This window comes from Scyliorhinus torazame, chromosome 19 (genome assembly GCF_047496885.1).
Source record: "Scyliorhinus torazame isolate Kashiwa2021f chromosome 19, sScyTor2.1, whole genome shotgun sequence".
Taxonomy (NCBI): domain Eukaryota; kingdom Metazoa; phylum Chordata; class Chondrichthyes; order Carcharhiniformes; family Scyliorhinidae; genus Scyliorhinus; species Scyliorhinus torazame.
The window spans coordinates 98,095,452-98,122,979 of NC_092725.1; the positions used below are offsets into that span (position 1 = coordinate 98,095,452).

Consider the following 27,528-nt stretch of genomic DNA (forward strand, 5'->3'; position numbering starts at 1 on the left):
GGGACACGCTGGGAGGGGGAACGGAGGGGAACGACGCGGGGAGGGGAACGACGCGGGGAGGGGAACGACGCGGGGAGGGGAACGACGCGGGGAGGGGAACGACGCGGGGAGGGGAACGACGCGGGGAGGGGAACGACGCGGGGAGGGGAACGACGCGGGGAGGGGAGGGGGGAAGGGGGCCAGGAGGGAAGGGGGGGCAGGAGGAAGGGGTGGCAGAGGGAAGGGGGGCAGGAGGGAAGGGCGGCAGGAGAGGAAGAGCGGGCAGGAGAAAAGGGGGGCAGGAGGGAAGATGGGGCAGGCGGGAAAAGGAGTGAAGGGGCGGCAGGCGGGAAGGGGGGCAGGAGGGGATGGGGCCAGGAGAGAGGGGGGCAGGAGGGAAGGGGCTGCATTAGGGAAGGGGCTGCAATAGGGAAGGGGGAGCAGGAGGGAAGGAGGCAGCAGGGAAGGGGGGCAGGAGGAAACATGTGGCAGGAGGGAAGGGGGGGCAGGAGGGGAGCTGGGGCAGGAGGGAAGATGGTGGCAGAAGGGATTGGAGGGAGGGGGCAGGGACGAGGGTGGGCAGGAGGGAAGGGGCGGCAGGTGGGAAGCGGGGTAGGAGGGAAGGTGTGGCAGGAGGGGAGGGGGGCAGGAGGGGAGGGGGCAGGAGGGAAGGATGGCAGGAGGGAAGGATGGCAGGAGGGAAGGGGGTCAGGAGGGAAGGGGGAGGACGGAAGGGGGGCTGAGGGGAGGGGGCCAGGAGGGAAGGGGGAAGGAGGGCAGGGGGGCAGGAGGGCAGGGGGGCAGGAGGGCAGGGGGGAAGGGGGCAGGGGGGAAGGGGGCAGGGGGGAAGGGGGCAGGAGGGAAGGGGGCAGGAGGGCAGGTGGGGCAGGAGGGCAGGGGGAGGCAGGAGGGAAGGGGGCCAGGAGGGAAGGGGGGGCTGGAGGGAAGAGGGGCAGTGGGGAAGAGGGGCAGGTGGGAAGGTGGGGCAGGATGGAAGAGGGACAGTGGGGAAGAGGGACAGTGGGAAGGTGGGGCAGGTGGGAAGGTGGGGCAGGTGGGGCAGGTGGGAAGGGGGCAGTAGGGTGGGGGGCCAGAGGGGAGTGGGGTAGTAGGGGTGGGCGGCAGGAGGGTGGGGGAGCAGTAGTAAGGGGGGCAGGATGCAAGGGGGGCATGAGGCAAGGGGGGCAGGAGAGGAACGACGCGGGGGGGAAAGATGTGGGGGGGCATGACACAGGGGGGGCATGACGCAGGGGGGGCATGACGCAGGGGGGGCATGAACGCGGGGGCACAACACAGGGGGGAACGAAACGGGATTACGACACGTGGAGGCACGACGTGTCGGAAACAGCGTGGGGAGCATGACGCGGGAGGGCATGGCGTGGGCGCGGGGGGGGCACGATGCGGGAGGGCATGGCGCGGGCGCGGGGGGCACAACGCGGGAGGCATACCACAGAAGGGGGAGGGACCAGCAGAAGGAGGCGAGTGTTGGAGGGGGGGGAGCGATACATGGGGCCGCGCTTCTCTGCTCCCGCGCCGTTTCAGAGAATCGCCTGGGTCGCCAAATTTTCCCGGGGCGCCGGTCCGACGCCCTCCCGCGATTCATGGAAGCAGCCAGATTGCCACAACCGCGCTTTGCACGGCGCGGTCCAGTGAATCGCCCAAGACTGCCAAAATGGCGATTCACCGGTACCCCCGCGATTCTCAGTGCCGGATGGGCCGAGCGGCCTGCCCAAAACGGCGGGTTCCCCCCCCAGCGCCGTCCACACCTGGTCGCTGCCGGCGGGAACAGGCTCACTCACTCACTGAGTTTAACTCCGGGCTCACTCACTCACTGAGTTTAACTCCGGGCTCACTCACTCACTGAGTTTAACTCCGGGCCGGGCTCACTCACTCACTGAGTTTAACTCCGGGCTCACTCACTCACTGAGTTTAACTCCAGGCTCACTCACTCACTCACTGAGTTTAACTCCGGGCTCACTCACTCACTGAGTTTAACTCCGGGCTCACTCACACACTGAGTTTAACTCCGGGCTCACTCACACACTGAGTTTAACTCCGGGCTCACTCACTCACTGAGTTTAACTCCAGGCTCACTCACTCACTGAGTTTAACTCCGGGCTCACTAACTCACACACTGAGTTTAACTCCAGGCTCACTCACTCACTGAGTTTAACTCCAGGCTCACTCACTCACTGAGTTTAACTCCGGGCTCACTCACTCACTCACTGAGTTTAACTCCAGGCTCACTCACACACTGAGTTTAACTCCGGGCTCACTCACTCACTCACTGAGTTTAACTCCGGGCTCACTCACTCACTGAGTTTAACTCCGGGCTCACTCACTCACACACTGAGTTTAACTCCAGGCTCACTCACTCACTGAGTTTAACTCCGGGCTCACTCACTCACTCAGTTTAACTCCGGGCTCACTCACTCACTCAGTTTAACTCCGGGCTCACTCAGCAGAGGTTAACTCGGGACTCACTCACTCTCTCAGGTCCGAGTTTGTATCCAAGGTCAGACCCTCGCTGGCCTGCTGCAATGTTGACACATGAAATACAGGAGTTGGTTTCCATAGTGACGTTAGTGTAGCGGCTCTGGTGCCGGGCTCCCGAGTGTCGGTCAGAGTGCCTGTCCCGGGACCATGGAGCTGCCATGTGTGAGTTACTGATAGTCTCAGCACTTTGACAGAGCCTGACCCTAGGAAATCCACTGGGGAATTCACTGCTCCTTTAGTCAGATCACTGCGAAACTCACTGCTCCTTTAGTCAGATCACTGGGGAATTCGCTGCTCCTTTCGTCAGATCACTGGGGAACTCACTGCTCCTTTAGTCGGTTCACTGGGGAACTCACGGCTCCTTTAGTCAGATCACTGGGGAACTCACTGCTCCTTCAGACGGTTCACTGTGGAACTCACTGCTCCATTAGTCTGTTCACTGGGGAATTCAATGCTCCTTCAGTCAGATCACTGGGGCATTCGCTGCTCCTTTAGTCAGATCACTGGGGAACTCACTGCTCCTTTAGTCGGTTCACTGGGGAACTCACTGCTCCTTTAGTCGGTTCACTGGGGAATTCAATGCTCCTTTATTCAGATCACTGGGGAATTCACTGCTCCTTTAGTCAGATCACTGGGAAATTCACTGCTCCTTTCGTCAGATCACTGGGAAATTCACTGCTCCTTGAGGGCAGATAACTGGGGAATTCACTGCTCCTTTAGTCCGTTCACTGGGGAACTCATTGCTCCTTTAGTCAGATCACTGGGGAACTCACTGCTCCTTTAGGGCAGATCACTGGGGAATTCACTGCTCCTTTAGTCCGTTCACTGGGGAACTCACTGCTCCTGTAGTCGGTTCACTGGGGAATTCACTGCTCCTTTAGTCAGATCACTGGGGAACTCACTGCTCCTTTAGTCGGTTCACTGGGGAACTCACTGCTCCTGTAGTCGGTTCACTGGGGGATTTGCTGCTCATTTAGTCGGTTCACTGTGGAACTCACTGCTCCATTAGTCTGTTAACTGGGGAATTCAATGCTCCTTCAGTCAGATCACTGGGGCATTCGCTGCTCCTTTAGTCAGATCACTGGGGAACTCACTGCTCCTTTAGTCGGTTCACTGGGGAATTCAATGCTCCTTTATTCAGATCACTGGGGAATTCACTGCTCCTTTAGTCGGTTCACTCGGGAATTCATTGCTCCTTTAGTCAGATCACTGGGGAATTAAATGCTCCTTCAGTCAGATCACTGGGGCATTCGCTGCTCCTTTAGTCAGATCACTGGGGAACTCACTGCTCCTTTAGTCGGTTCACTGGGGAATTCAATGCTCCTTGAGTCAGATCACTGGGGCATTCGCTGCTCCTTTAGTCGGTTCACTGGGGAATTCACTGCTCCTTTAGTCAGATTACTGACAAATTCACTGCTCCTTTAGTCAGATCACTGGGGAATTCACTGTCGCTTTAGTCAGATCACTGGGGAAATCACTGCTCCTTTAGTCAGATCACGAGGGAACTCACTGCTCCTTTAGTCAGATCACTGGGAAATTCACTGCTCCTTTAGTCGGTTCACTGGGGAATTCACTGCTACTTTTGTCAGATCACTGGGGAATTCACTGTCGCTTTAGTCAGATCACTGGGGAATTCACTGTCGCTTTAGTCAGATCACTGGGGAAATGACTGCACCTTTAGTCAGATCACTAGGGAACTCACTGCTCCTTTAGTCAGATCACTGGGAAATTCACTGCTCCTTTAGTCGGTTCACTGGGGAATTCACTGCTCCTTTTGTCAGATCACTGGGGAATTCACTGTCGCTTTAGTCAGATCACTGGGGAACTCACTGCTCCTTTAGTCAGATCACTGGGAAATTCACTGCTCCTTTTGTCAGATCACTGGGAAATTCACTGCTCCTTTAGGTCAGATCACTGGGGAATTCACTGCTCCTTTAGTCCGTTCACTGGGGAACTAACTGCTCCTGTAGTCGGTTCACTGGGGAATTCACTGCTCCTTTAGTCAGATCACTGGGGAACTCACTGCTCCTTTAGTCGGTTCACTGGGGAATTCAATGCTCCTTTAGTCAGATCACTGGGGAATTCACTGCTCCTTTAGTCAGATCACTGGGGAACTCACTGCTCCTTTAGTCAGATCACTGTGAAATTCACTGCTCCTTTTGTCAGATCACTGGGGAAATCACTGCTCCTTTAGTCCGTTCACTGGGGAACTCACTGCTCCTTTAGTCGGTTCACTGGGGAATTCAATGCTCCTTGAGTCAGATCACTGGGGCATTCGCTGCTCCTTTAGTCGGTTCACTGGGGAATTCACTGCTACTTTAGTCGGTTCACTGGGGAATTCACTGCTCCTTTAGTCAGATTACTGGGGAATTCACTGCTCCTTTTAGTCAGATCACTGGGGAATTCACTGTCGCTTTAGTCAGATCACTGGGGAAATCACTGCTCCTTTAGTCAGATCACTAGGGAACTCACTGCTCCTTTAGTCAGATCACTGGGAAATTCACTGCTCCTTTAGTCGGTTCACTGGGGAATTCACTGCTCCTTTTGTCAGATCACTGGGAAATTCACTGCTCCTTTTGTCAGATCACTGGCAAATTCACTGCTCCTTTAGGTCAGATCACTGGGGAATTCACTGCTCCTTTAGTCCGTTCACTGGGGAACTCACTGCTCCTGTAGTCGGTTCACTGGGGAATTCACTGCTCCTTTAGTCAGATCACTGGGGAACTCACTGCTCCTTTAGTCTGTTCACTGGGGAATTCAATGCTCTTTTATTCAGATCACTGGGGAATTCGCTGCTCCTTTAGCCAGATTACTGGGGAATTCACTGCTCCTTTAGTCGGTTCACTGCGAAACTCACTGCTCCTTTAGTCAGATCACTGGGGAATTCGCTGCTCCTTTCGTCAGATCACTGGGGAATTCGCTGCTCCATTAGTCGGTTCACTGGGGAACTCACGGCTCCTTTAGTCAGATCACTGCGAAACTCACTGCTCCTTTAGTCGGTTCACTGTAGAACTCACTGCTCCATTAGTCTGTTCACTGAGGAATTCGCTGCTCCTTTAGACGGTTCACTGTGGAACTCACTGCTCCTTTAGTCGGTTCACTGGGGAATTCACTGCTCCTTTTGTCAGATCACTGGGGAATTCACTGTCGCTTTAGTCAGATCACTGGGGAATTCACTGCTCCTTTTGTCAGATCACTGGGGAACTCACTGCTCCTTTAGTCAGATCACTGGGAAATTCACTGCTCCTTTTGTCAGATCACTGGGAAATTCACTGCTCCTTTAGGTCAGATCACTGGGGAATTCACTGCTCCTTTAGTCCGTTCACTGGGGAACTAACTGCTCCTGTAGTCGGTTCACTGGGGAATTCACTGCTCCTTTAGTCAGATCACTGGGGAACTCACTGCTCCTTTAGTCGGTTCACTGGGGAATTAAATGCTCCTTTAGTCAGATCACTGGGGAATTCACTGCTCCTTTAGTCAGATCACTGGGGAACTCACTGCTCCTTTAGTCAGATCACTGGGAAATTCACTGCTCCTTTTGTCAGATCACTGGGGAATTCACTGCTCCTTTAGTCCGTTCACTGGGGAACTCACTGCTCCTTTAGTCGGTTCACTGGGGAATTCAATGCTCCTTGAGTCAGATCACTGGGGCATTCGCTGCTCCTTTAGTCGGTTCACTGGGGAATTCACTGCTACTTTAGTCGGTTCACTGGGGAATTCACTGCTTTTTAGTCAGATTACTGGGGAATTCACTGCTCCTTTAGTCAGATCACTGGGGAATTCACTGTCGCTTTAGTCAGATCACTGGGGAAATCACTGCTCCTTTAGTCAGATCACTGGGGAACTCACTGCTCCTTTAGTCGGTTCACAGTAGAACTCACTGCTCCATTAGTCGGTTCACTGGGGAATTCGCTGCTCCTTTAGACGGTTCACTGTGGAACTCACTGCTCCTTTAGTCGGTTCACTGGGGAATTCACTGCTCCTTTTGTCAGATCACTGGGGAATTCACTGTCGCTTTAGTCAGATCACTGGGGAATTCACTGCTCCTTTAGTCAGATCACTGGGGAACTCACTGCTCCTTTAGTCAGATCACTGGGAAATTCACTGCTCCTTTTGTCAGATCACTGGGAAATTCACTGCTCCTTTAGGTCAGATCACTGGGGAATTCACTGCTCCTTTAGTCCGTTCACTGGGGAACTAACTGCTCCTGTAGTCAGTTCACTGGGGAATTCACTGCTCCTTTAGTCAGATCACTGAGGAACTCACTGCTCCTTTAGTCAGATCACTGGGGAACTCACTGCTCCTTTAGTCAGATCACTGGGAAATTCACTGCTCCTTTTGTCAGATCACTGGGGAATTCACTGCTCCTTTAGTCCGTTCACTGGGGAACTCACTGCTCCTTTAGTCGGTTCCCTGGGGAATTCAATGCTCCTTGAGTCAGATCACTGGGGCATTCGCTGCTCCTTTAGTCGGTTCACTGGGGAATTCACTGCTACTTTAGTCGGTTCACTGGGGAATTCACTGCTCCTTTAGTCAGATTACTGGGGAATTCACTGCTCCTTTAGTCAGATCACTGGGGAATTCACTGTCGCTTTAGTCAGATCACTGGGGAAATCACTGCTCCTTTAGTCAGATCACTAGGGAACTCACTGCTCCTTTAGTCAGATCACTGGGAAATTCACTGCTCCTTTAGTCGGTTCACTGGGGAATTCACTGCTCCTTTTGTCAGATCACTGGGAAATTCACTGCTCCTTTTGTCAGATCACTGGGAAATTCACTGCTCCTTCAGGTCAGATCACTGGGGAATTCACTGCTCCTTTAGTCCGTTCACTGGGGACTCACTGCTCCTGTAGTCGGTTCACTGGGGAATTCACTGCTCCTTTAGTCAGATCACTGGGGCATTCGCTGCTCCTTTAGTCAGATCACTGGGGAACTCACTGCTCCTTTAGTCGGTTCACTGGGGAATTCAATGCTCCTTGAGTCAGATCACTGGGGCATTCGCTGCTCCTTTAGTCGGTTCACTGGGGAATTCACTGCTCCTTTAGTCAGATTACTGACAAATTCACTGCTCCTTTAGTCAGATCACTGGGGAATTCACTGTCGCTTTAGTCAGATCACTGGGGAAATCACTGCTCCTTTAGTCAGATCACTAGGGAACTCACTGCTCCTTTAGTCAGATCACTGGGAAATTCACTGCTCCTTTAGTCGGTTCACTGGGGAATTCACTGCTCCTTTTGTCAGATCACTGGGGAATTCACTGTCGCTTTAGTCAGATCACTGGGGAATTCATTGTCGCTTTAGTCAGATCACTGGGGAATTCACTGTCGCTTTAGTCAGATCACTAGGGAACTCACTGCTCCTTTAGTCAGATCACTGGGAAATTCACTGCTCCTTTAGTCGGTTCACTGGGGAATTCACTGCTCCTTTTGTCAGATCACTGGGGAATTCACTGTCGCTTTAGTCAGATCACTGGGTAACTCACTGCTCCTTTAGTCAGATCACTGGGAAATTCACTGCTCCTTTTGTCAGATCACTGGGAAATTCACTGCTCCTTTAGGTCAGATCACTGGGGAATTCACTGCTCCTTTAGTCCGTTCACTGGGGAACTAACTGCTCCTGTAGTCGGTTCACTGGGGAATTCACTGCTCCTTTAGTCAGATCACTGGGGAACTCACTGCTCCTTTAGTCGGTTCACTGGGGAATTCAATGCTCCTTTAGTCAGATCACTGGGGAATTCACTGCTCCTTTAGTCAGATCACTGGGGAACTCACTGCTCCTTTAGTCAGATCACTGTGAAATTCACTGCTCCTTTTGTCAGATCACTGGGGAATTCACTGCTCCTTTAGTCCGTTCACTGGGGAACTCACTGCTCCTTTAGTCGGTTCACTGGGGAATTCAATGCTCCTTGAGTCAGATCACTGGGGCATTCGCTGCTCCTTTAGTCGGTTCACTGGGGAATTCACTGCTACTTTAGTCGGTTCACTGGGGAATTCGCTGCTCCTTTAGTCAGATTACTGGGGAATTCACTGCTCCTTTAGTCAGATCACTGGGGAATTCACTGTCGCTTTAGTCAGATCACTGGGGAAATCACTGCTCCTTTAGTCAGATCACTAGGGAACTCACTGCTCCTTGAGTCAGATCACTGGGAAATTCACTGCTCCTTTAGTCGGTTCACTGGGGAAATCACTGCTCCTTTTGTCAGATCACTGGGAAATTCACTGCTCCTTTTGTCAGATCACTGGCAAACTCACTGCTCCTTTAGGTCAGATCACTGGGGAATTCACTGCTCCTTTAGTCCGTTCACTGGGGAACTCACTGCTCCTGTAGTCGGTTCACTGGGGAATTCACTGCTCCTTTAGTCAGATCACTGGGGAACTCACTGCTCCTTTAGTCTGTTCACTGGGGAATTCAATGCTCCTTTAGTCAGATCACTGGGGAACTCACTGCTCCTTCAGTCAGTTCACTGGGGAATTCAATGCTCTTTTATTCAGATCACTGGGGAATTCGCTGCTCCTTTAGCCAGATTACTGGGGAATTCACTGCTCCTTTAGTCGGTTCACTGCGACACTCACTGCTCCTTTAGTCAGATCACTGGGGAATTCGCTGCTCCTTTCGTCAGATCACTGGGGAATTCGCTGCTCCATTAGTCGGTTCACTGGGGAACTCACGGCTCCTTTAGTCAGATCACTGCGAAACTCACTGCTCCTTTAGTCGGTTCACTGTAGAACTCACTGCTCCATTAGTCTGTTCACTGGGGAATTCGCTGCTCCTTTAGACGGTTCACTGTGGAACTCACTGCTCCTTTAGTCGGTTCACTGGGGAATTCACTGCTCCTTTTGTCAGATCACTGGGGAATTCACTGTCGCTTTAGTCAGATCACTGGGGAATTCACTGCTCCTTTAGTCAGATCACTGGGGAACTCACTGCTCCTTTAGTCAGATCACTGGGAAATTCACTGCTCCTTTTGTCAGATCAATGGGAAATTCACTGCTCCTTTAGGTCAGATCACTGGGGAATTCAGTGCTCCTTTAGTCCGTTCACTGGGGAACTAACTGCTCCTGTAGCCGGTTCACTGGGGAATTCACTGCTCCTTTAGTCAGATCACTGGGGAACTCACTGCTCCTTTAGTCGGTTCACTGGGGAATTCAATGCTCCTTTAGTCAGATCACTGGGGAATTTACTGCTCCTTTAGTCAGATCACTGGGGAACTCACTGCTCCTTTAGTCAGATCACTGGGAAATTCACTGCTCCTTTTGTCAGATCACTGGGGAATTCACTGCTCCTTTAGTCCGTTCACTGGGGAACTCACTGCTCCTTTAGTCGGTTCACTGGGGAATTCAATGCTCCTTGAGTCAGATCACTGGGGCATTCGCTGCTCCTTTAGTCGGTTCACTGGGGAATTCACTGCTACTTTAGTCGGTTCACTGGGGAATTCACTGCTCCTTTAGTCAGATTACTGGGGAATTCACTGCTCCTTTAGTCAGATCACTGGGGAATTCACTGTCGCTTTAGTCAGATCACTGGGGAAATCACTGCTCCTTTAGTCAGATCACTGGGGAACTCACTGCTCCTTTAGTCGGTTCACTGTAGAACTCACTGCTCCATTAGTCGGTTCACTGGGGAATTCGCTGGTCCTTTAGACGGTTCACTGTGGAACTCACTGCTCCTTTAGTCGGTTCACTGGGGAATTCACTGCTCCTTTTGTCAGATCACTGGGGAATTCACTGTCGCTTTAGTCAGATCACTGGGGAATTCACTGCTCCTTTAGTCAGATCACTGGGGAACTCACTGCTCCTTTAGTCACATCACTGGGAAATTCACTGCTCCTTTTGTCAGATCACTGGGAAATTCACTGCTCCTTTAGGTCAGATCACTGGGGAAATCACTGCTCCTTTAGTCAGATCACTAGGGAACTCACTGCTCCTTTAGTCAGATCACTGGGAAATTCACTGCTCCTTTAGTCGGTTCACTGGGGAATTCACTGCTCCTTTTGTCAGATCACTGGGAAATTCACTGCTCCTTTTGTCAGATCACTGGGAAATTCACTGCTCCTTTAGGTCAGATCACTGGGGAATTCACTGCTCCTTTAGTCCGTTCACTGGGGAACTCACTGCTCCTGTAGTCGGTTCACTGGGGAATTCACTGCTCCTTTAGTCAGATCACTGGGGAACTCACTGCTCCTTTAGTCTGTTCACTGGGGAATTCAATGCTCCTTTAGTCAGATCACTGGGGAACTCACTGCTCCTTTAGTCAGTTCACTGGGGAATTCAATGCTCTTTTATTCAGATCACTGGGGAATTCGCTGCTCCTTTAGCCAGATTACTGGGGAATTCACTGCTCCTTTAGTCGGTTCACTGGGGAATTCGCTGCTCCTTTAGTCAGTTTACTGGGGAATTCGCTGCTCCTTTAGTCGGTTCACTGGGGAATTCGCTGCTCCTTTAGTCAGATGACTGGGCAATTCACTGCTCCTTTAGTCGGTTCATTGGGGATCTCACTGCTCCTTTAGTCGGTTCACTGTGTAATTCAATGCTCCTTTCGTCAGTTCAGCTGAGAATTCGCTGCTACTTTAGTCAGATCACTGGGGAACTCACTGCTCATCTAGTCAGTTCACTGGGGAACTCACTGCTCCTTTAGTCTGTTCACTGGGGAATTCAATGCACCTTTAGTCAGATCACTGGGGATTTCACTGCTCCTATAGTCAGATCACTAGGAAACTCACTGCTCCATTACTGGGGAATTCGCTGCTCCTTTAGTCAGATTACTGGGGAATTCGCTGCTCCTTTAGTCGGTTCACTGGGGAATTCACTGCTCCTTTAGTCAGATCACTGGGGATTTCACTGCTCCTTTAGTCAGATCACTAGGAAACTCACGGCTCCTTTTGTCAGATCACTGGGGAACTCACTGCTCCTTTAGTCAGTTCACTGGGGAATTCAATGCTCTTTTATTCAGATCACTGGGATATTCGCTGCTCCTTTAGCCAGATTACTGGGGAATTCACTGCTCCTTTAGTCGGTTCACTGCGAAACTCACTGCTCCTTTAGTCAGATCACTGGGGAATTCGCTGCTCCTTTCGTCAGATCACTGGGGAATTCGCTGCTCCATTAGTCGGTTCTCTGGGGAACTCACGGCTCCTTTAGTCAGATCACTGCGAAACTCACTGCTCCTTTAGTCGGTTCACTGTAGAACTCACTGCTCCATTAGTCTGTTCACTGGGGAATTCGCTGCTCCTTTAGACGGTTCACTGTGGAACTCACTGCTCCTTTAGTCGGTTCACTGGGGAATTCACTGTCGCTTTAGTCAGATCACTGGGGAATTCACTGCTCCTTTAGTCAGATCACTGGGGAACTCACTGCTCCTTTAGTCAGATCACTGGGAAATTCACTGCTCCTTTTGTCAGATCACTGGGAAATTCACTGCTCCTTTAGGTCAGATCACTGGGGAATTCACTGCTCCTTTAGTCCGTTCACTGGGGATCTAACTGCTCCTGTAGTCGGTTCACTGGGGAATTCACTGCTCCTTTAGTCAGATCACTGGGGAACTCACTGCTCCTTTAGTCGGTTCACTGGGGAATTCAATGCTCCTTTAGTCAGATCACTGGGGAATTCACTGCTCCTTTAGTCAGATCACTGGGGAACTCACTGCTCCTTTAGTCAGATCACTGGGAAATTCACTGCTCCTTTTGTCAGATCACTGGGGAATTCACTGCTCCTTTAGTCCGTTCACTGGGGAACTCACTGCTCCTTTAGTCGGTTCACTGGGGAACTCAATGCTCCTTGAGTCAGATCACTGGGGCATTCGCTGCTCCTTTAGTCGGTTCACTGGGGAATTCACTGCTACTTTAGTCGGTTCACTGGGGAATTCACTGCTCCTTTAGTCAGATTACTGGGGAATTCACTGCTCCTTTAGTCAGATCACTGGGGAATTCACTGTCGCTTTAGTCAGATCACTGGGGAAATCACTGCTCCTTTAGTCAGATCACTAGGGAACTCACTGCTCCTTTAGTCAGATCACTGGGAAATTCACTGCTCCTTTAGTCGGTTCACTGGGGAATTCACTGCTCCTTTTGTCAGATCACTGGGGAAATCACTGCTCCTTTAGTCAGATCACTAGGGAACTCACTGCTCCTTTAGTCAGATCACTGGGAAATTCACTGCTCCTTTAGTCGGTTCACTGGGGAATTCACTGCTCCTTTTGTCAGATCACTGGGAAATTCACTGCTCCTTTTGTCAGATCACTGGGAAATTCACTGCTCCTTTAGGTCAGATCACTGGGGAATTCACTGCTCCTTTAGTCCGTTCACTGGGGAACTCACTGCTCCTGTAGTCGGTTCACTGGGGAATTCACTGCTCCTTTAGTCAGATCACTGGGGAACTCACTGCTCCTTTAGTCTGTTCACTGGGGAATTCAATGCTCCTTTAGTCAGATCACTGGGGAACTCACTGCTCCTTTAGTCAGTTCACTGGGGAATTCAATGCTCTTTTATTCAGATCACTGGGGAATTCGCTGCTCCTTTAGCCAGATTACTGGGGAATTCACTGCTCCTTTAGTCGGTTCACTGGGGAATTCGCTGCTCCTTTAGTCAGTTTACTGGGGAATTCGCTGCTCCTTTAGTCGGTTCACTGGGGAATTCGCTGCTCCTTTAGTCAGATGACTGGGCAATTCACTGCTCCTTTAGTCGGTTCATTGGGGATCTCACTGCTCCTTTAGTCGGTTCACTGTGTAATTCAATGCTCCTTTCGTCAGTTCAGCTGAGAATTCGCTGCTACTTTAGTCAGATCACTGGGGAACTCACTGCTCATCTAGTCAGTTCACTGGGGAACTCACTGCTCCTTTAGTCTGTTCACTGGGGAATTCAATGCACCTTTAGTCAGATCACTGGGGATTTCACTGCTCCTATAGTCAGATCACTAGGAAACTCACTGCTCCATTACTGGGGAATTCGCTGCTCCTTTAGTCAGATTACTGGGGAATTCGCTGCTCCTTTAGTCGGTTCACTGGGGAATTCACTGCTCCTTTAGTCAGATCACTGGGGATTTCACTGCTCCTTTAGTCAGATCACTAGGAAACTCACGGCTCCTTTTGTCAGATCACTGGGGAACTCACTGCTCCTTTAGTCAGTTCACTGGGGAATTCAATGCTCTTTTATTCAGATCACTGGGATATTCGCTGCTCCTTTAGCCAGATTACTGGGGAATTCACTGCTCCTTTAGTCGGTTCACTGCGAAACTCACTGCTCCTTTAGTCAGATCACTGGGGAATTCGCTGCTCCTTTCGTCAGATCACTGGGGAATTCGCTGCTCCATTAGTCGGTTCTCTGGGGAACTCACGGCTCCTTTAGTCAGATCACTGCGAAACTCACTGCTCCTTTAGTCGGTTCACTGTAGAACTCACTGCTCCATTAGTCTGTTCACTGGGGAATTCGCTGCTCCTTTAGACGGTTCACTGTGGAACTCACTGCTCCTTTAGTCGGTTCACTGGGGAATTCACTGTCGCTTTAGTCAGATCACTGGGGAATTCACTGCTCCTTTAGTCAGATCACTGGGGAACTCACTGCTCCTTTAGTCAGATCACTGGGAAATTCACTGCTCCTTTTGTCAGATCACTGGGAAATTCACTGCTCCTTTAGGTCAGATCACTGGGGAATTCACTGCTCCTTTAGTCCGTTCACTGGGGATCTAACTGCTCCTGTAGTCGGTTCACTGGGGAATTCACTGCTCCTTTAGTCAGATCACTGGGGAACTCACTGCTCCTTTAGTCGGTTCACTGGGGAATTCAATGCTCCTTTAGTCAGATCACTGGGGAATTCACTGCTCCTTTAGTCAGATCACTGGGGAACTCACTGCTCCTTTAGTCAGATCACTGGGAAATTCACTGCTCCTTTTGTCAGATCACTGGGGAATTCACTGCTCCTTTAGTCCGTTCACTGGGGAACTCACTGCTCCTTTAGTCGGTTCACTGGGGAACTCAATGCTCCTTGAGTCAGATCACTGGGGCATTCGCTGCTCCTTTAGTCGGTTCACTGGGGAATTCACTGCTACTTTAGTCGGTTCACTGGGGAATTCACTGCTCCTTTAGTCAGATTACTGGGGAATTCACTGCTCCTTTAGTCAGATCACTGGGGAATTCACTGTCGCTTTAGTCAGATCACTGGGGAAATCACTGCTCCTTTAGTCAGATCACTAGGGAACTCACTGCTCCTTTAGTCAGATCACTGGGAAATTCACTGCTCCTTTAGTCGGTTCACTGGGGAATTCACTGCTCCTTTTGTCAGATCACTGGGAAATTCACTGCTCCTTTAGGTCAGATCACTGGGGAATTCACTGCTCCTTTAGTCCGTTCACTGGGGAACTCACTGCTCCTGTAGTCGGTTCACTGGGGAATTCACTGCTCCTTTAGTCAGATCACTGGGGAACTCACTGCTCCTTTAGTCTGTTCACTGGGGAATTCAATGCTCCTTTAGTCAGATCACTGGGGAACTCACTGCTCCTTTAGTCAGTTCACTGGGGAATTCAATGCTCTTTTATTCAGATCACTGGGGAATTCGCTGCTCCTTTAGCCATATTACTGGGGAATTCACTGCTCCTTTAGTCGGTTCACTGGGGAATTCGCTGCTCCTTTAGTCAGATTACTGGGGAATTCGCTGCTCCTTTAGTCGGTTCACTGGGGAATTCGCTGCTCCTTTAGTCAGATGACTGGGGAATTCACTGCTCCTTTAGTCGGTTCACTGGGGATCTCACTGCTCCTTTAGTCGGTTCACTGTGTAATTCACTGCTCCTTTAGTCAGTTCAGCTGAGAATTCGCTGCTACTTTAGTCAGATCACTGGGGAACTCACTGCTCATTTAGTCAGATCACTGGGGATTTCACTGCTCCTTTAGTCAGATCACTAGGAAACTCACTGCTCCATTACTGGGGAATTCGCTGCTCCTTTAGTCAGATTACTGGGGAATTCGCTGCTCCTTTAGTCGGTTCACTGGGGAATTCACTGCTCCTTTAGTCAGATCACTGGGGATTTCACTGCTCCTTTAGTCAGATCACTAGGAAACTCACGGCTCCTTTAGTCAGATCACTGGGGAACTCACTGTTCTTTTCATCAGATCACTGGGGAATTCACTGTCGCTTTAGTCAGATCACTGCGAAATTTACTGCTCCTTTAGTAAGATCACTGGGGAATTCACTGCTCCTTTAGTCAGCTCACTGGGGAACTCACTGCTCCTGTAGTCGGTTCACTGGGGAATTCACTGCTCCTTTAGTCAGATCACTGGGGAATTCGCTGCTCCTTTAGTCGGTTCACTGTGGAATTCACTGCTCCTTTAGTTAGATCACTGGGGAATTCACTGCTCCGATGGTCGGTTCACTGGGGATCTCGCTGCTCCTTTAGTCGGTTCACTGGGGAATTCACTGCTCCTTTAGTCAGATCACTGGGGATTTCACTCCTCCTTTAGTCAGATCACTAGGAAACTCACGGCTCCTTTAGTCAGATCACTGGGGAACTCACTGTTCTTTTCATCAGATCACTGGGGAATTCACTGTCGCTTTAGTCAGATCACTGGGGAAATCACTGCTCCTTTAGTTAGATCACTAGGGAACTCACTGCTCCTTTAGTCAGATCACTGGGGAACTCACTGCTCCTTTAGTCAGATCACTGGGAAATTCACTGCTCCTTTCGTCAGATCACTGGGGAATTCGCTGCTCCTTTAGTCGGTTCACTGTGGAACTCACTGCTCCTTTAGTCTGTTCACTGGGGAATTCAATGCTCCTGTAGTTGGTTCACTGGGGAATTCACTGCTCCTTCAGTCAGATCACTGGGGAACTCATTGCTCCTTTAGTCAGATCACTGGGGAACTCACTGCTCCTTTAGTCCGTTCACTGGGGAACTCACTGCTCCTGTAGTTGGTTCACTGGGGAATTCACTGCTCCTTCAGTCAGATCACTGGGGAACTCATTGCTCCTTTAGTCAGATCACTGGGGAACTCACTGCTCCTTTAGGGCAGATCACTGGGGAATTCACTGGTCCTTTAGTCCGTCCACTGTGGAACTCACTGCTCCTGTAGTCGGTTCACTGGGGAATTCACTGCTCCGTTAGTCAGATCACTGGGAAATTCGCTGCTCCTTTAGTCGGTTCACTGTGGAACTCACCGCTCCTTTAGTCTGTTCACTGGGGAATTCAATGCTCCTTCAGTCAGATCACTGCGGCATTCGCTGCTCCTTTAGGCAGATCACTGGGGAACTCACTGCTCCTTTAGTCGGTTCACTGGGGAATTCAATGCTCTTTTATTCAGATCACTGGGGAATTTGCTGCTCCTTTAGTCAGATCACTGGGGAACTCTCTGCTCCTTTAGTCGGTTCACTGGTGAATTCACTGCTCCTTTAGTCAGATTACTGGGGAATTCACTGCTCCTTTAGTCGGTTCCCTGGGGATCTCGCTGCTCCTTTAGTCGGTTCACTGTGGAATTCACTGCTCCTTTAGTCAGATCACTGGGGAATTCACTGCTCCTTTAGTCGGTTCACTGGGGATCTCACTGCTCCTTTAGTCGGTTCACTGGGGAATTCACTGCTCCTTTAATCAGATCACTGGGGAATTCACTGCTCCTTTAGTCCGTTCACTGGGGAACTAACTGCTCCTGTAGTCGGTTCACTGGGGAATTCACTGCTCCTTTAGTCAGATCACTGGGGAACTCACTGCTCCTTTAGTCAGATCACAGGGAAATTCACTGCTCCTTTTGTCAGATCACTTGGGAATTCACTGCTCCTTTAGTCCGTTCACTGGGGAACTCACTGCTCCTTTAGTCGGTTCACTGGGGAATTCAATGCTCCTTGAGTCAGATCACTGGGGCATTCGCTGCTCCTTTAGTCGGTTCAATGGGGAATTCACTGCTACTTTAGTCGGTTCACTGGGGAATTCACTGCTCCTTTAGTCAGATTACTGGGGAATTCACTGCTCCTTTAGTCAGATCACTGGGGAATTCACTGTCGCTTTAGTCAGATCACTGGGGAAATCACTGCTCCTTTAGTCAGATCACTAGGGAACTCACTGCTCCTTTAGTCAGATCACTGGGAAATTCACTGCTCCTTTAGTCGGTTCACTGGGGAATTCACTGCTCCTTTTGTCAGATCACTGGGAAATTCACTGCTCCTTTTGTCAGATCACTGGGAAATTCACTGCTCCTTTAGGTCAGATCACTGGGGAATTCACTGCTCCTTTAGTCCGTTCACTGGGGAACTCACTGCTCCTGTAGTCGGTTCACTGGGGAATTCACTGCTCCTTTAGTCAGATCACTGGGGAACTCACTGCTCCTTTAGTCTGTTCACTGGGGAATTCAATGCTCCTTTAGTCAGATCACTGGGGAACTCACTGCTCCTTTAGTCAGTTCACTGGGGAATTCAATGCTCTTTTATTCAGATCACTGGGGAATTCGCTGCTCCTTTAGCCAGATTACTGGGGAATTCACTGCTCCTTTAGTCGGTTCACTGGGGAATTCGCTGCTCCTTTAGTCAGTTTACTGGCGAATTCGCTGCTCCTTTAGTCGGTTCACTGGGGAATTCGCTGCTCCTTTAGTCAGATGACTGGGCAATTCACTGCTCCTTTAGTCGGTTCACTGGGGATCTCACTGCTCCTTTAGTCGGTTCACTGTGTAATTCACTGCTCCTTTCGTCAGTTCAGCTGAGAATTCGCTGCTACTTTAGTCAGATCACTGGGGAACTCACTGCTCATCTAGTCAGTTCACTGGGGAACTCACTGCTCCTTCAGTCTGTTCACTGGGGAATTCAATGCACCTTTAGTCAGATCACTGGGGATTTCACTGCTCCTATAGTCAGATCACTAGGAAACTCACTGCTCCATTACTGGGGAATTCGCTGCTCCTTTAGTCAGATTACTGGGGAATTCGCTGCTCCTTTAGTCGGTTCACTGGGGAATTCACTGCTCCTTTAGTCAGATCACTGGGGATTTCACTGCTCCTTTAGTCAGATCACTAGGAAACTCACGGCTCCTTTTGTCAGATCACTGGGGAACTCACTGCTCCTTTAGTCAGTTCACTGGGGAATTCAATGCTCTTTTATTCAGATCACTGGGATATTCGCTGCTCCTTTAGCCAGATTACTGGAGAATTCACAGCTCCTTTTGTCGGTTCACTGCGAAACTCACTGCTGCTTTAGTCAGATCACTGGGGAATTCGCTGCTCCTTTCGTCAGATCACTGGGGAATTTGCTGCTCCATTAGTCGGTTCTCTGGGGAACTCACGGCTCCTTTAGTCAGATCACTGCGAAACTCACTGCTCCTTTAGTCGGTTCACTGTAGAACTCACTGCTCCATTAGTCTGTTCACTGGGGAATTCGCTGCTCCTTTAGACGGTTCACTGTGGAACTCACTGCTCCTTTAGTCGGTTCACTGGGGAATTCACTGTCGCTTTAGTCAGATCACTGGGGAATTCACTGCTCCTTTAGTCAGATCACTGGGGAACTCACTGCTCCTTTAGTCAGATCACTGGGAAATTCACTGCTCCTTTAGTCCGTTCACTGGGGAACTAACTGCTCCTGTAGTCGGATCACTGGGGAATTCACTGCTCCTTTAGTCAGATCACTGGGGAACTCACTGCTCCTTAATCGGTTCACTGGGGAATTCAATGCTCCTTTAGTCAGATCACTGGGGAATTCACTGCTCCTTTAGTCAGATCACTGGGGAACTCACTGCTCCTTTAGTCAGATCACTGGGAAATTCACTGCTCCTTTTGTCAGATCACTGGGGAATTCACTGCTCCTTTAGTCCGTTCACTGGGGAACTCACTGCTCCTTTAGTCGGTTCACTGGGGAATTCAATGCTCCTTGAGTCAGATCACTGGGGCATTCGCTGCTCCTTTAGTCGGTTCACTGGGGAATTCACTGCTACTTTAGTCGGTTCACTGGGGAATTCACTGCTCCTTTAGTCAGATTACTGGGGAATTCACTGCTCCTTTAGTCGGTTCACTGGGGAATTCACTGCTCCTTTTGTCAGATCACTGGGAAATTCACTGCTCCTTTAGGTCAGATCACTGGGGAATTCACTGCTCCTTTAGTCCGTTCACTGGGGAACTCACTGCTCCTGTAGTCGGTTCACTGGGGAATTCACTGCTCCTTTAGTCAGATCACTGGGGAACTCACTGCTCCTTTAGTCTGTTCACTGGGGAATTCAATGCTCCTTTAGTCAGATCACTGGGGAACTCACTGCTCCTTTAGTCAGTTCACTGGGGAATTCAATGCTCTTTTATTCAGATCACTGGGGAATTCGCTGCTCCTTTAGCCAGATTACTGGGGAATTCACTGCTCCTTTAGTCGGTTCACTGGGGATTCGCTGCTCCTTTAGTCAGATTACTGGGGAATTTGCTGCTCCTTTAGTCGGTTCACTGGGGAATTCGCTGCTCCTTTAGTCAGATGACTGGGGAATTCACTGCTCCTTTAGTCGGTTCACTGGGGATCTCACTGCTCCTTTAGTCGGTTCACTGTGTAATTCACTGCTCCTTTAGTCAGTTCAGCTGAGAATTCGCTGCTACTTTAGTCAGATCACTGGGGAACTCACTGCTCATTTAGTCAGATCACTGGGGATTTCACTGCTCCTTTAGTCAGATCACTAGGAAACTCACTGCTCCATTACTGGGGAATTCGCTGCTCCTTTAGTCAGATTACTGGGGAATTCGCTGCTCCTTTAGTCGGTTCACTGGGGAATTCACTGCTCCTTTAGTCAGATCACTGGGGATTTCACTGCTACTTTAGTCAGATCACTAGGAAACTCACGGCTCCTTTAGTCAGATCACTGGGGAACTCACTGTTCTTTTCATCAGATCACTGGGGAATTCACTGTCGCTTTAGTCAGATCACTGCGAAATTTACTGCTCCTTTAGTAAGATCACTGGGGAATTCACTGCTCCTTTAGTCAGCTCACTGGGGAACTCACTGCTCCTGTAGTCGGTTCACTGGGGAATTCACTGCTCCTTTAGTCAGATCACTGGGGAATTCGCTGCTCCTTTAGTCGGTTCACTGTGGAATTCACTGCTCCTTTAGTCAGATCACTGGGGAATTCACTGCTCCGATAGTCGGTTCACTGGGGATCTCGCTGCTCCTTTAGTCGGTTCACTGGGGAATTCACTGCTCCTTTAGTCAGATCACTGGGGATTTCACTCCTCCTTTAGTCAGATCACTAGGAAACTCACGGCTCCTTTAGTCAGATCACTGGGGAACTCACTGTTCTTTTCATCAGATCACTGGGGAATTCACTGTCGCTTTAGTCAGATCACTGGGGAAATCACTGCTCCTTTAGTTAGATCACCAGGGAACTCACTGCTCCATTAGTCAGATCACTGGGGAACTCACTGCTCCTTTAGTCAGATCACTGGGAAATTCACTGCTCCTTTCGTCAGATCACTGGGGAATTCGCTGCTCCTTTAGTCGGTTCACTGTGGAACTCACTGCTCCTTTAGTCTGTTCACTGGGGAATTCAATGCTCCTGTAGTTGGTTCACTGGGGAATTCACTGCTCCTTCAGTCAGATCACTGGGGAACTCATTGCTCCTTTAGTCAGATCACTGGGGAACTCACTGCTCCTTTAGTCCGTTCACTGGGGAACTCACTGCTCCTGTAGTTGGTTCACTGGGGAATTCACTGCTCCTTCAGTCAGATCACTGGGGAACTCATTGCTCCTTTAGTCAGATCACTGGGGAACTCACTGCTCCTTTAGGGCAGATCACTGGGGAATTCACTGGTCCTTTAGTCCGTCCACTGGGGAACTCACTGCTCCTGTAGTCGGTTCACTGGGGAATTCACTGCTCCGTTAGTCAGATCACTGGGAAATTTGCTGCTCCTTTAGTCGGTTCACTGTGGAACTCACCGCTCCTTTAGTCTGTTCACTGGGGAATTCAATGCTCCTTCAGTCAGATCACTGCGGCATTCGCTGCTCCTTTAGGCAGATCTCTGGGGAACTCACTGCTCCTTTAGTCGGTTCACTGGGGAATTCAATGCTCCTTTATTCAGATCACTGCGGAATTTGCTGCTCCTTTAGTCAGATCACTGGGGAACTCTCTGCTCCTTTAGTCGGTTCACTGGTGAATTCACTGCTCCTTTAGTCAGATTACTGGGGAATTCACTGCTCCTTTAGTCGGTTCCCTGGGGATCTCGCTGCTCCTTTAGTCGGTTCACTGTGGAATTCACTGCTCCTTTAGTCAGATCACTGGGGAATTCACTGCTCCTTTAGTAGGTTCACTGGGGATCTCACTGCTCCTTTAGTCGGTTCACTGGGGAATTCACTGCTCCTTTAATCAGATCACTGGGGAATTCACTGTCGCTTTATTCAGATCACTGGGGAAATCACTGCCCCTTTAGTCAGATCACTGGGGAACTCACTGCTCCTTTAGTCAGATCACTCGGAAATTCACTGTACCTTTTGTCAGATCACTGGGAAATTCACTGCTCCTTTAGGTCAGATCACTGGGGAATTCACTGCTCCTATAGTCCGTTCACTGGGGAACTCCCTGCTCCTGGAGTCGGTTCTCTGGGGAATTCACTGCTCCTTTAGTCAGATCACTGGGGAACTCACTGCTCCTTTAGTCAGTTCACTGGGGAATTCAATGCTCCTTTATTCAGATCACTGGGGAATTCGCTGTTCCTTTAGTCAGATCACTGGGGAACTCACTGCTCCTTTAGTCAGTTCACAGGGGAATTCACTGCTCCTTTAGTCAGATTACTGGGGATCTCACTGCACCTATAGTCGGTCCACTGGGGATCTCACTGCTCCTTTAGTCAGTTCACTGGGGCATTCACTGCTCCTTTTGTCAGATCACTGGGGAATTCACTGCTCATTTAGTCAGATCACTGGGGAACTCACTGCTCCATTAGTCAGATCACTGGGGAATTCACTGCTCCTTTAATCAGATCACTGGGGAACTCACTGCTCATTTAGTCGGTTTACTGCGGAACTCACTGCTCATTTAGTCAGATCACTGAGGAACTCACTGCTCCTTTAGTCAGATCACTGGGAAATTCACTGCTCCTTTAGTCAGATCACTGGGAAATTCACTGCTCCTTTAGTCAGATCACTGGGGAATTCAATGCTCCTTTAGTCAGATCACTGGGGAATTCACTGCTCCTTTAGTCAGATCACTGGGGAACTCACTGCTCCTTTAGTCTGTTCACTGGGGAATTCACTGCTCCTTCAGTCAGATCACTGGGGAACTCACTGCTCCTTTAGTCAGATCACTGGGGAATTCACTGCTCCTTTAGTCAGATCACTGGGGACTCACTGTTCCTTTAGTCAGATCACTGGGGAACTCACTGCTCCTTTAGTCGGTTCACTGGGGAATTCACTGCTCCTTTAGTCGGTTCACTGGGGAACTCACTGCTCCATTAGCCAGATCACTGGGGAATTCACTGCTCCTTTAGTCAGATCACTGGGGACTCACTGTTCCTTTAGTCAGATCACTGGGGAACTCACTGCTCCTTTAGTCAGATTACTGGGGAATTCACTGCTCCTTTAGTCGGTTCACTGGGGATCTCACTGCTCCTATAGTCGGTTCACTGTGGAATTCACTGCTCCTTTAGTCAGATGACTGGGGAATTCACTGCTCCTATAGTCGGTTCACTGGGGATCTCACTGCTCCTTTAGTCTGTTCACTGGGGAATTCAATGCTCCTTTATTCAGATCACTGGGGAACTCACTGCTCCTTTAATCGGTTCACTGGGGAATTCAATGCTCCTTTAGTCAGATGACTGGGGAATTCACTGCTCCTATAGTCGGTTCACTGGGGATCTCACTGCTCCTTTATTCGGTTCACTGGGGAATTCACTGCTCCTTCAGTCAGATCACTGGGGAACTCACTGCTCCTTTAATCGGTTCACTGGGGAATTCACTGCTCCTTTAGTCGGTTCACTGGGGAATTCAATGCTCCTTCAGTCAGATCACTGGGGAACTCACTGCTCCTTTAGTCAGATCACTGGGGAATTCACTACACCTTTAGTCAGATCACTGGGGAACTCACTGCTCCTTTAGTCAGATCACTGGGGAACTCACTGCTCCTTTATTCAGGTCACTGGGGAACTCACGGCTCCTTTAGTCAGATCACTGGGGAACTCACTGTTCCTTTAGTCAGATCACTGGGGTACTCACGGCTCCTTTAGTCAGATCACTGGGGAACTCACTGTTCCTTTATTCAGATCACTGGGGAACTCACTGCTCCTTTAGTCAGATCACTGGGGATCTCACTGCTCCTTTAGTCGGTTCACTGTGGAACTCACCGCTCCTTTAGTCTGTGCACTGGGGAATTCAATGCTCCTTCAGTCAGATCACTGCGGCATTCGCTGCTCCTTTAGGCAGATCACTGGGGAACTCACTGCTCCTTTAGTCGGTTCACTGGAGAATTCAATGCTCCTTTATTCAGATCACTGGGGAATTTGCTGCTCCTTTAGTCAGATCACTGGGGAACTCTCTGCTCCTTTACTCAGTTCACTGGTGAATTCACTGCTCCTTTAGTCAGATTACTGGGGAATTCACTGCTCCTTTAGTCGGTTCACTGGGGATCTCACTGCTCCTTTAGTCGGTTCACTGTGGAATTCACTGCTCCTTTAGTCAGATCACTGGGGAATTCACTGCTCCTTTAGTCGGTTCACTGGGGATCTCACTGCTCCTTTAGTCGGTTCACTGGGGAATTCACTGCTCCTTTAGTCAGATCACTGGGGAATTCACTGTCGCTTTATTCAGATCACTGGGGAAATCACTGCTCCTTCAGTCAAATCACTGGGGAACTCACTGCTCCTTTAGTCAGATCACTGGGAAATTCACTGTACCTTTCGTCAGATCACTAGGAAATTCACTGCTCCTTTCGGTCAGATCACTGGGGAATTCACTGCTCCTTTAGTCCGTTCACTGGGGAACTCCCTGCTCCTGGAGTCGGTTCTCTGGGGAATTCACTGCTCCTTTAGTCAGATCACTGGGGAACTCACTGCTCCTTTAGTCGGTTCACTGGGGAATTCACTGCTCCTTTAGTCAGATTACTGGGGAATTCACTGCTCCTTTAGTCGGTTCACTGGGGATCTCACTGCTCCTTTAGTCGGTTCACTGTGGAATTCACTGCTCCTTTAGTCAGATGACTGGGGAATTCACTGCTCCTATAGTTGGTTCACTGGGGATCTCACTGCTCCTTTAGTCAGATTACTGGGGAATTCACTGCTCCTTTAGTCGGTTCACTGGGGAATTCAATGCTCCTTTATTCAGATCACTGGGGAACTCACTGCTCCTTTAATCGGTTCACTGGGGAATTCACTGCTCCTTTAGTCGGTTCACTGGGGAATTCAATGCTCCTTTAGTCAGATCACTGGGGAACTCACTGCTCCTTTAGTCAGATCACTGGGGAATTCACTACACCTTTAGTCAGATCACTGGGGAACTCACTGCTCCTTTAGTCAGATCACTGGGGAACTCACTGCTTCTTTAGTCAGATCACTGGGGATCTCACTGCTCCTTTAGTCGGTTCACTGTGGAACTCACTGCTCCTTTAGTCTGTTCACTGGGGAATTCACTGCTCCTTCAGTCAGATCACTGCGGCATTCGCTGCTCCTTTAGGCAGATCACTGGGGAACTCACTGCTCCTTTAGTCGGTTCACTGGAGAATTCAATGCTCCTTTATTCAGATCACTGGGGAATTTGCTGCTCCTTTTGTCAGATCACTGGGGAACTCTCTGCTCCTTTACTCGGTCCACTGGTGAATTCACTGCTCCTTTAGTCAGATTACTGGGGAATTCACTGCTCCTTTAGTCGGTTCACTGGGGATCTCACTGCTCCTTTAGTCGGTTCACTGTGGAATTCACTGCTCCTTTAGTCAGATCACTGGGGAATTCACTGTCGCTTAATTCAGATCACTGGGGAAATCACTGCTCCTTTAGTCAAATCACTGGGGAACTCACTGCTCCTTTAGTCAGATCACTGGGAAATTCACTGTACCTTTCGTCAGATCACTAGGAAATTCACTGCTCCTTTCGGTCAGATCATTGGGGAATTCACTGCTCCTTTAGTCCGTTCACTGGGGAACTCCCGGCTCCTGGAGTCGGTTCTCTGGGGAATTCACTGTTCCTTTAGTCAGATCACTGGGGACTCACTGCTCCTTTAGTCAGTTCACTGGGGAACTCCTGGCTCCTGGAGTCGGTTCTCTGGGGAATTCACTGCTCCTTTAGTCAGATAACTGGGGAACTCACTGCTCCTTTAGTCAGATCACTGGGGACTCACTGCTCCTTTAGTCAGTTCACTGGGGAACTCACTGCTCCTGGAGTCGGTTCTCTGGGGAATTCACTGTTCCTTTAGTCAGATCACTGGGGACTCACTGCTCCTTTAGTCAGTTCACTGGGGAACTCCTGGCTCCTGGAGTCGGTTCTCTGGGGAACTCACTGCTCCTTTAGTCGGTTCACTGGGGAATTCACTGCTCCTTTAGTCAGATTACTGGGGAATTCACTGCTCCTTTAGTCAGATCACTGTGGAATTCACTGCTCCATTAGTCAGATGACTGGGGAATTCACTGCTCCTATAGTTGGTTCACTGGGGATCTCACTGCTCCTTTAGTCGGTTCACTGGGGAATTCAATGCTCCTTTATTCAGATCACTGGGGAACTCACTGCTCCTTTAGTCAGTTCACTGGGGAATTCACTGCTCCTTTAGTCAGATCACTGGGGGATTCACTACACCTTTAGTCAGATCACTGGGGAACTCACTGCTCCTTTAGTCAGATCACTGGGGAACTCACTGCTCCTTTAGTCAGATCACTGGGGAACTCATACTCCTTCAGTCAGATCACTGGGGAACTCACTGTTCCTTTAGTCAGATCACTGGGGAACTCACTGTTCCTTTAGTCAGATCACTGGGGAACTCACTGCTCCTTTAGTCAGATCACTGGGGATCTCACTGCTCCTTTAGTCGGTTCACTGTGGAACTCACCGCTCCTTTAGTCTGTTCACTGGGGAATTCAATGCTCCTTCAGTCAGATCACTGTGGCATTCGCTGCTCCTTTAGGCAGATCACTGGGGAACTCACTGCTCCTTTAGTCGGTTCACTGGGGAATTCAATGCTCCTTTATTCAGATCACTGGGGAATTTGCTGCTCCTTTAGTCAGATCACTGGGGAACTCTCTGCTCCTTTAGTCAGATCACTGGGGAACTCACTGCTCCTTTAGTCAGATCACTGGGAAATTCACTGTACCTTTCGTCAGATCACTAGGAAATTCACTGCTCCTTTAGGTCAGATCACTGGGGAATTCATTGCTCCATTAGTCCGTTCACTGGGGAACTCCCTGCTCCTGGAGTCGGTTCTCTGGGGAATTCACTGCTCCTTTAGTCAGATCACTGGGGAACTCACTGCTCCTTTAGTCAGTTCACTGGGGAATTCAATGCTCCTTTATTCAGATCACTGGGGAATTCGCTGCTCCTTTAGTCAGATCACTGGGGAACTCACTGCTCCTTTAGTCGGTTCACTGGGGAATTCACTGCTCCTTTACTGAGATTACTGGGGAATTCACTGCTCCTTTAGTCGGTTCACTGGGGATCTCACTGCTCCTTTAGTCGGTTCACTGTGGAATTCACTGCTCCTTTAGTCAGATCACTGGGGAATTCACTGCTCCTTTAGTCGGTTCACTGGGGATCTCACTTCTCCTTTAGTCGGTTCACTGGGGAATTCACTGCTCCTTTAGTCAGATCACTGGGGAATTCACTGTCGCTTTATTCAGATCACTGGGGAAATCACTGCTCCTTCAGTCAAATCACTGGGGAATTCACTGCTCCTTTAATCAGATCACTGGGGAACTCACTGCTCATTTAGTCGGTTCACTGGGGAACTCACTGCTCCTTTAGTCTGTTCACTGGAGAATTCACTGCTCCTTTAGTCAGATCACTGGGGAATTCACTGCTCCTTTATTCAGATCACTGAGGAACTCACTGCTCATTTAGTCAGATCACTGGGAAATTCACTGCTCCTTTAGTCAGATCACTGGGAAATTCACTGCTGCTTTAGTCAGATCACTGGGGAATTCAATGCTCCTTTAGTCAGATCACTGG

The 27,528-nt window shown here is 49.9% G+C and overlaps 2 protein-coding genes across 2 annotated transcripts in view; one reads left to right on the forward strand and one right to left on the reverse strand.

Moving 5' to 3' along the window:
- The window catches only part of LOC140396346 (NAD-dependent protein deacetylase sirtuin-3), a 65,525-nt gene extending 62,999 nt beyond the window's left edge, over nt 1-2,526 (reverse strand). The window contains exon 1 of the mRNA XM_072484888.1: nt 2,468-2,526. The gene's annotated coding sequence lies outside the window, so the exon portion shown is untranslated. The remainder of the gene's footprint in view (nt 1-2,467) is intronic.
- Nucleotides 2,527-2,594: 68 nt separating this feature from the next.
- tmem263 (transmembrane protein 263) overlaps nt 2,595-27,528 on the forward strand; it is a 77,805-nt gene continuing 52,871 nt past the window's right edge. Inside the window, exon 1 of the mRNA XM_072483970.1 lies at nt 2,595-2,637. Within this exon, the coding sequence (XP_072340071.1) occupies nt 2,623-2,637 (15 nt within the window). The 5' untranslated portion in view covers nt 2,595-2,622. The remainder of the gene's footprint in view (nt 2,638-27,528) is intronic.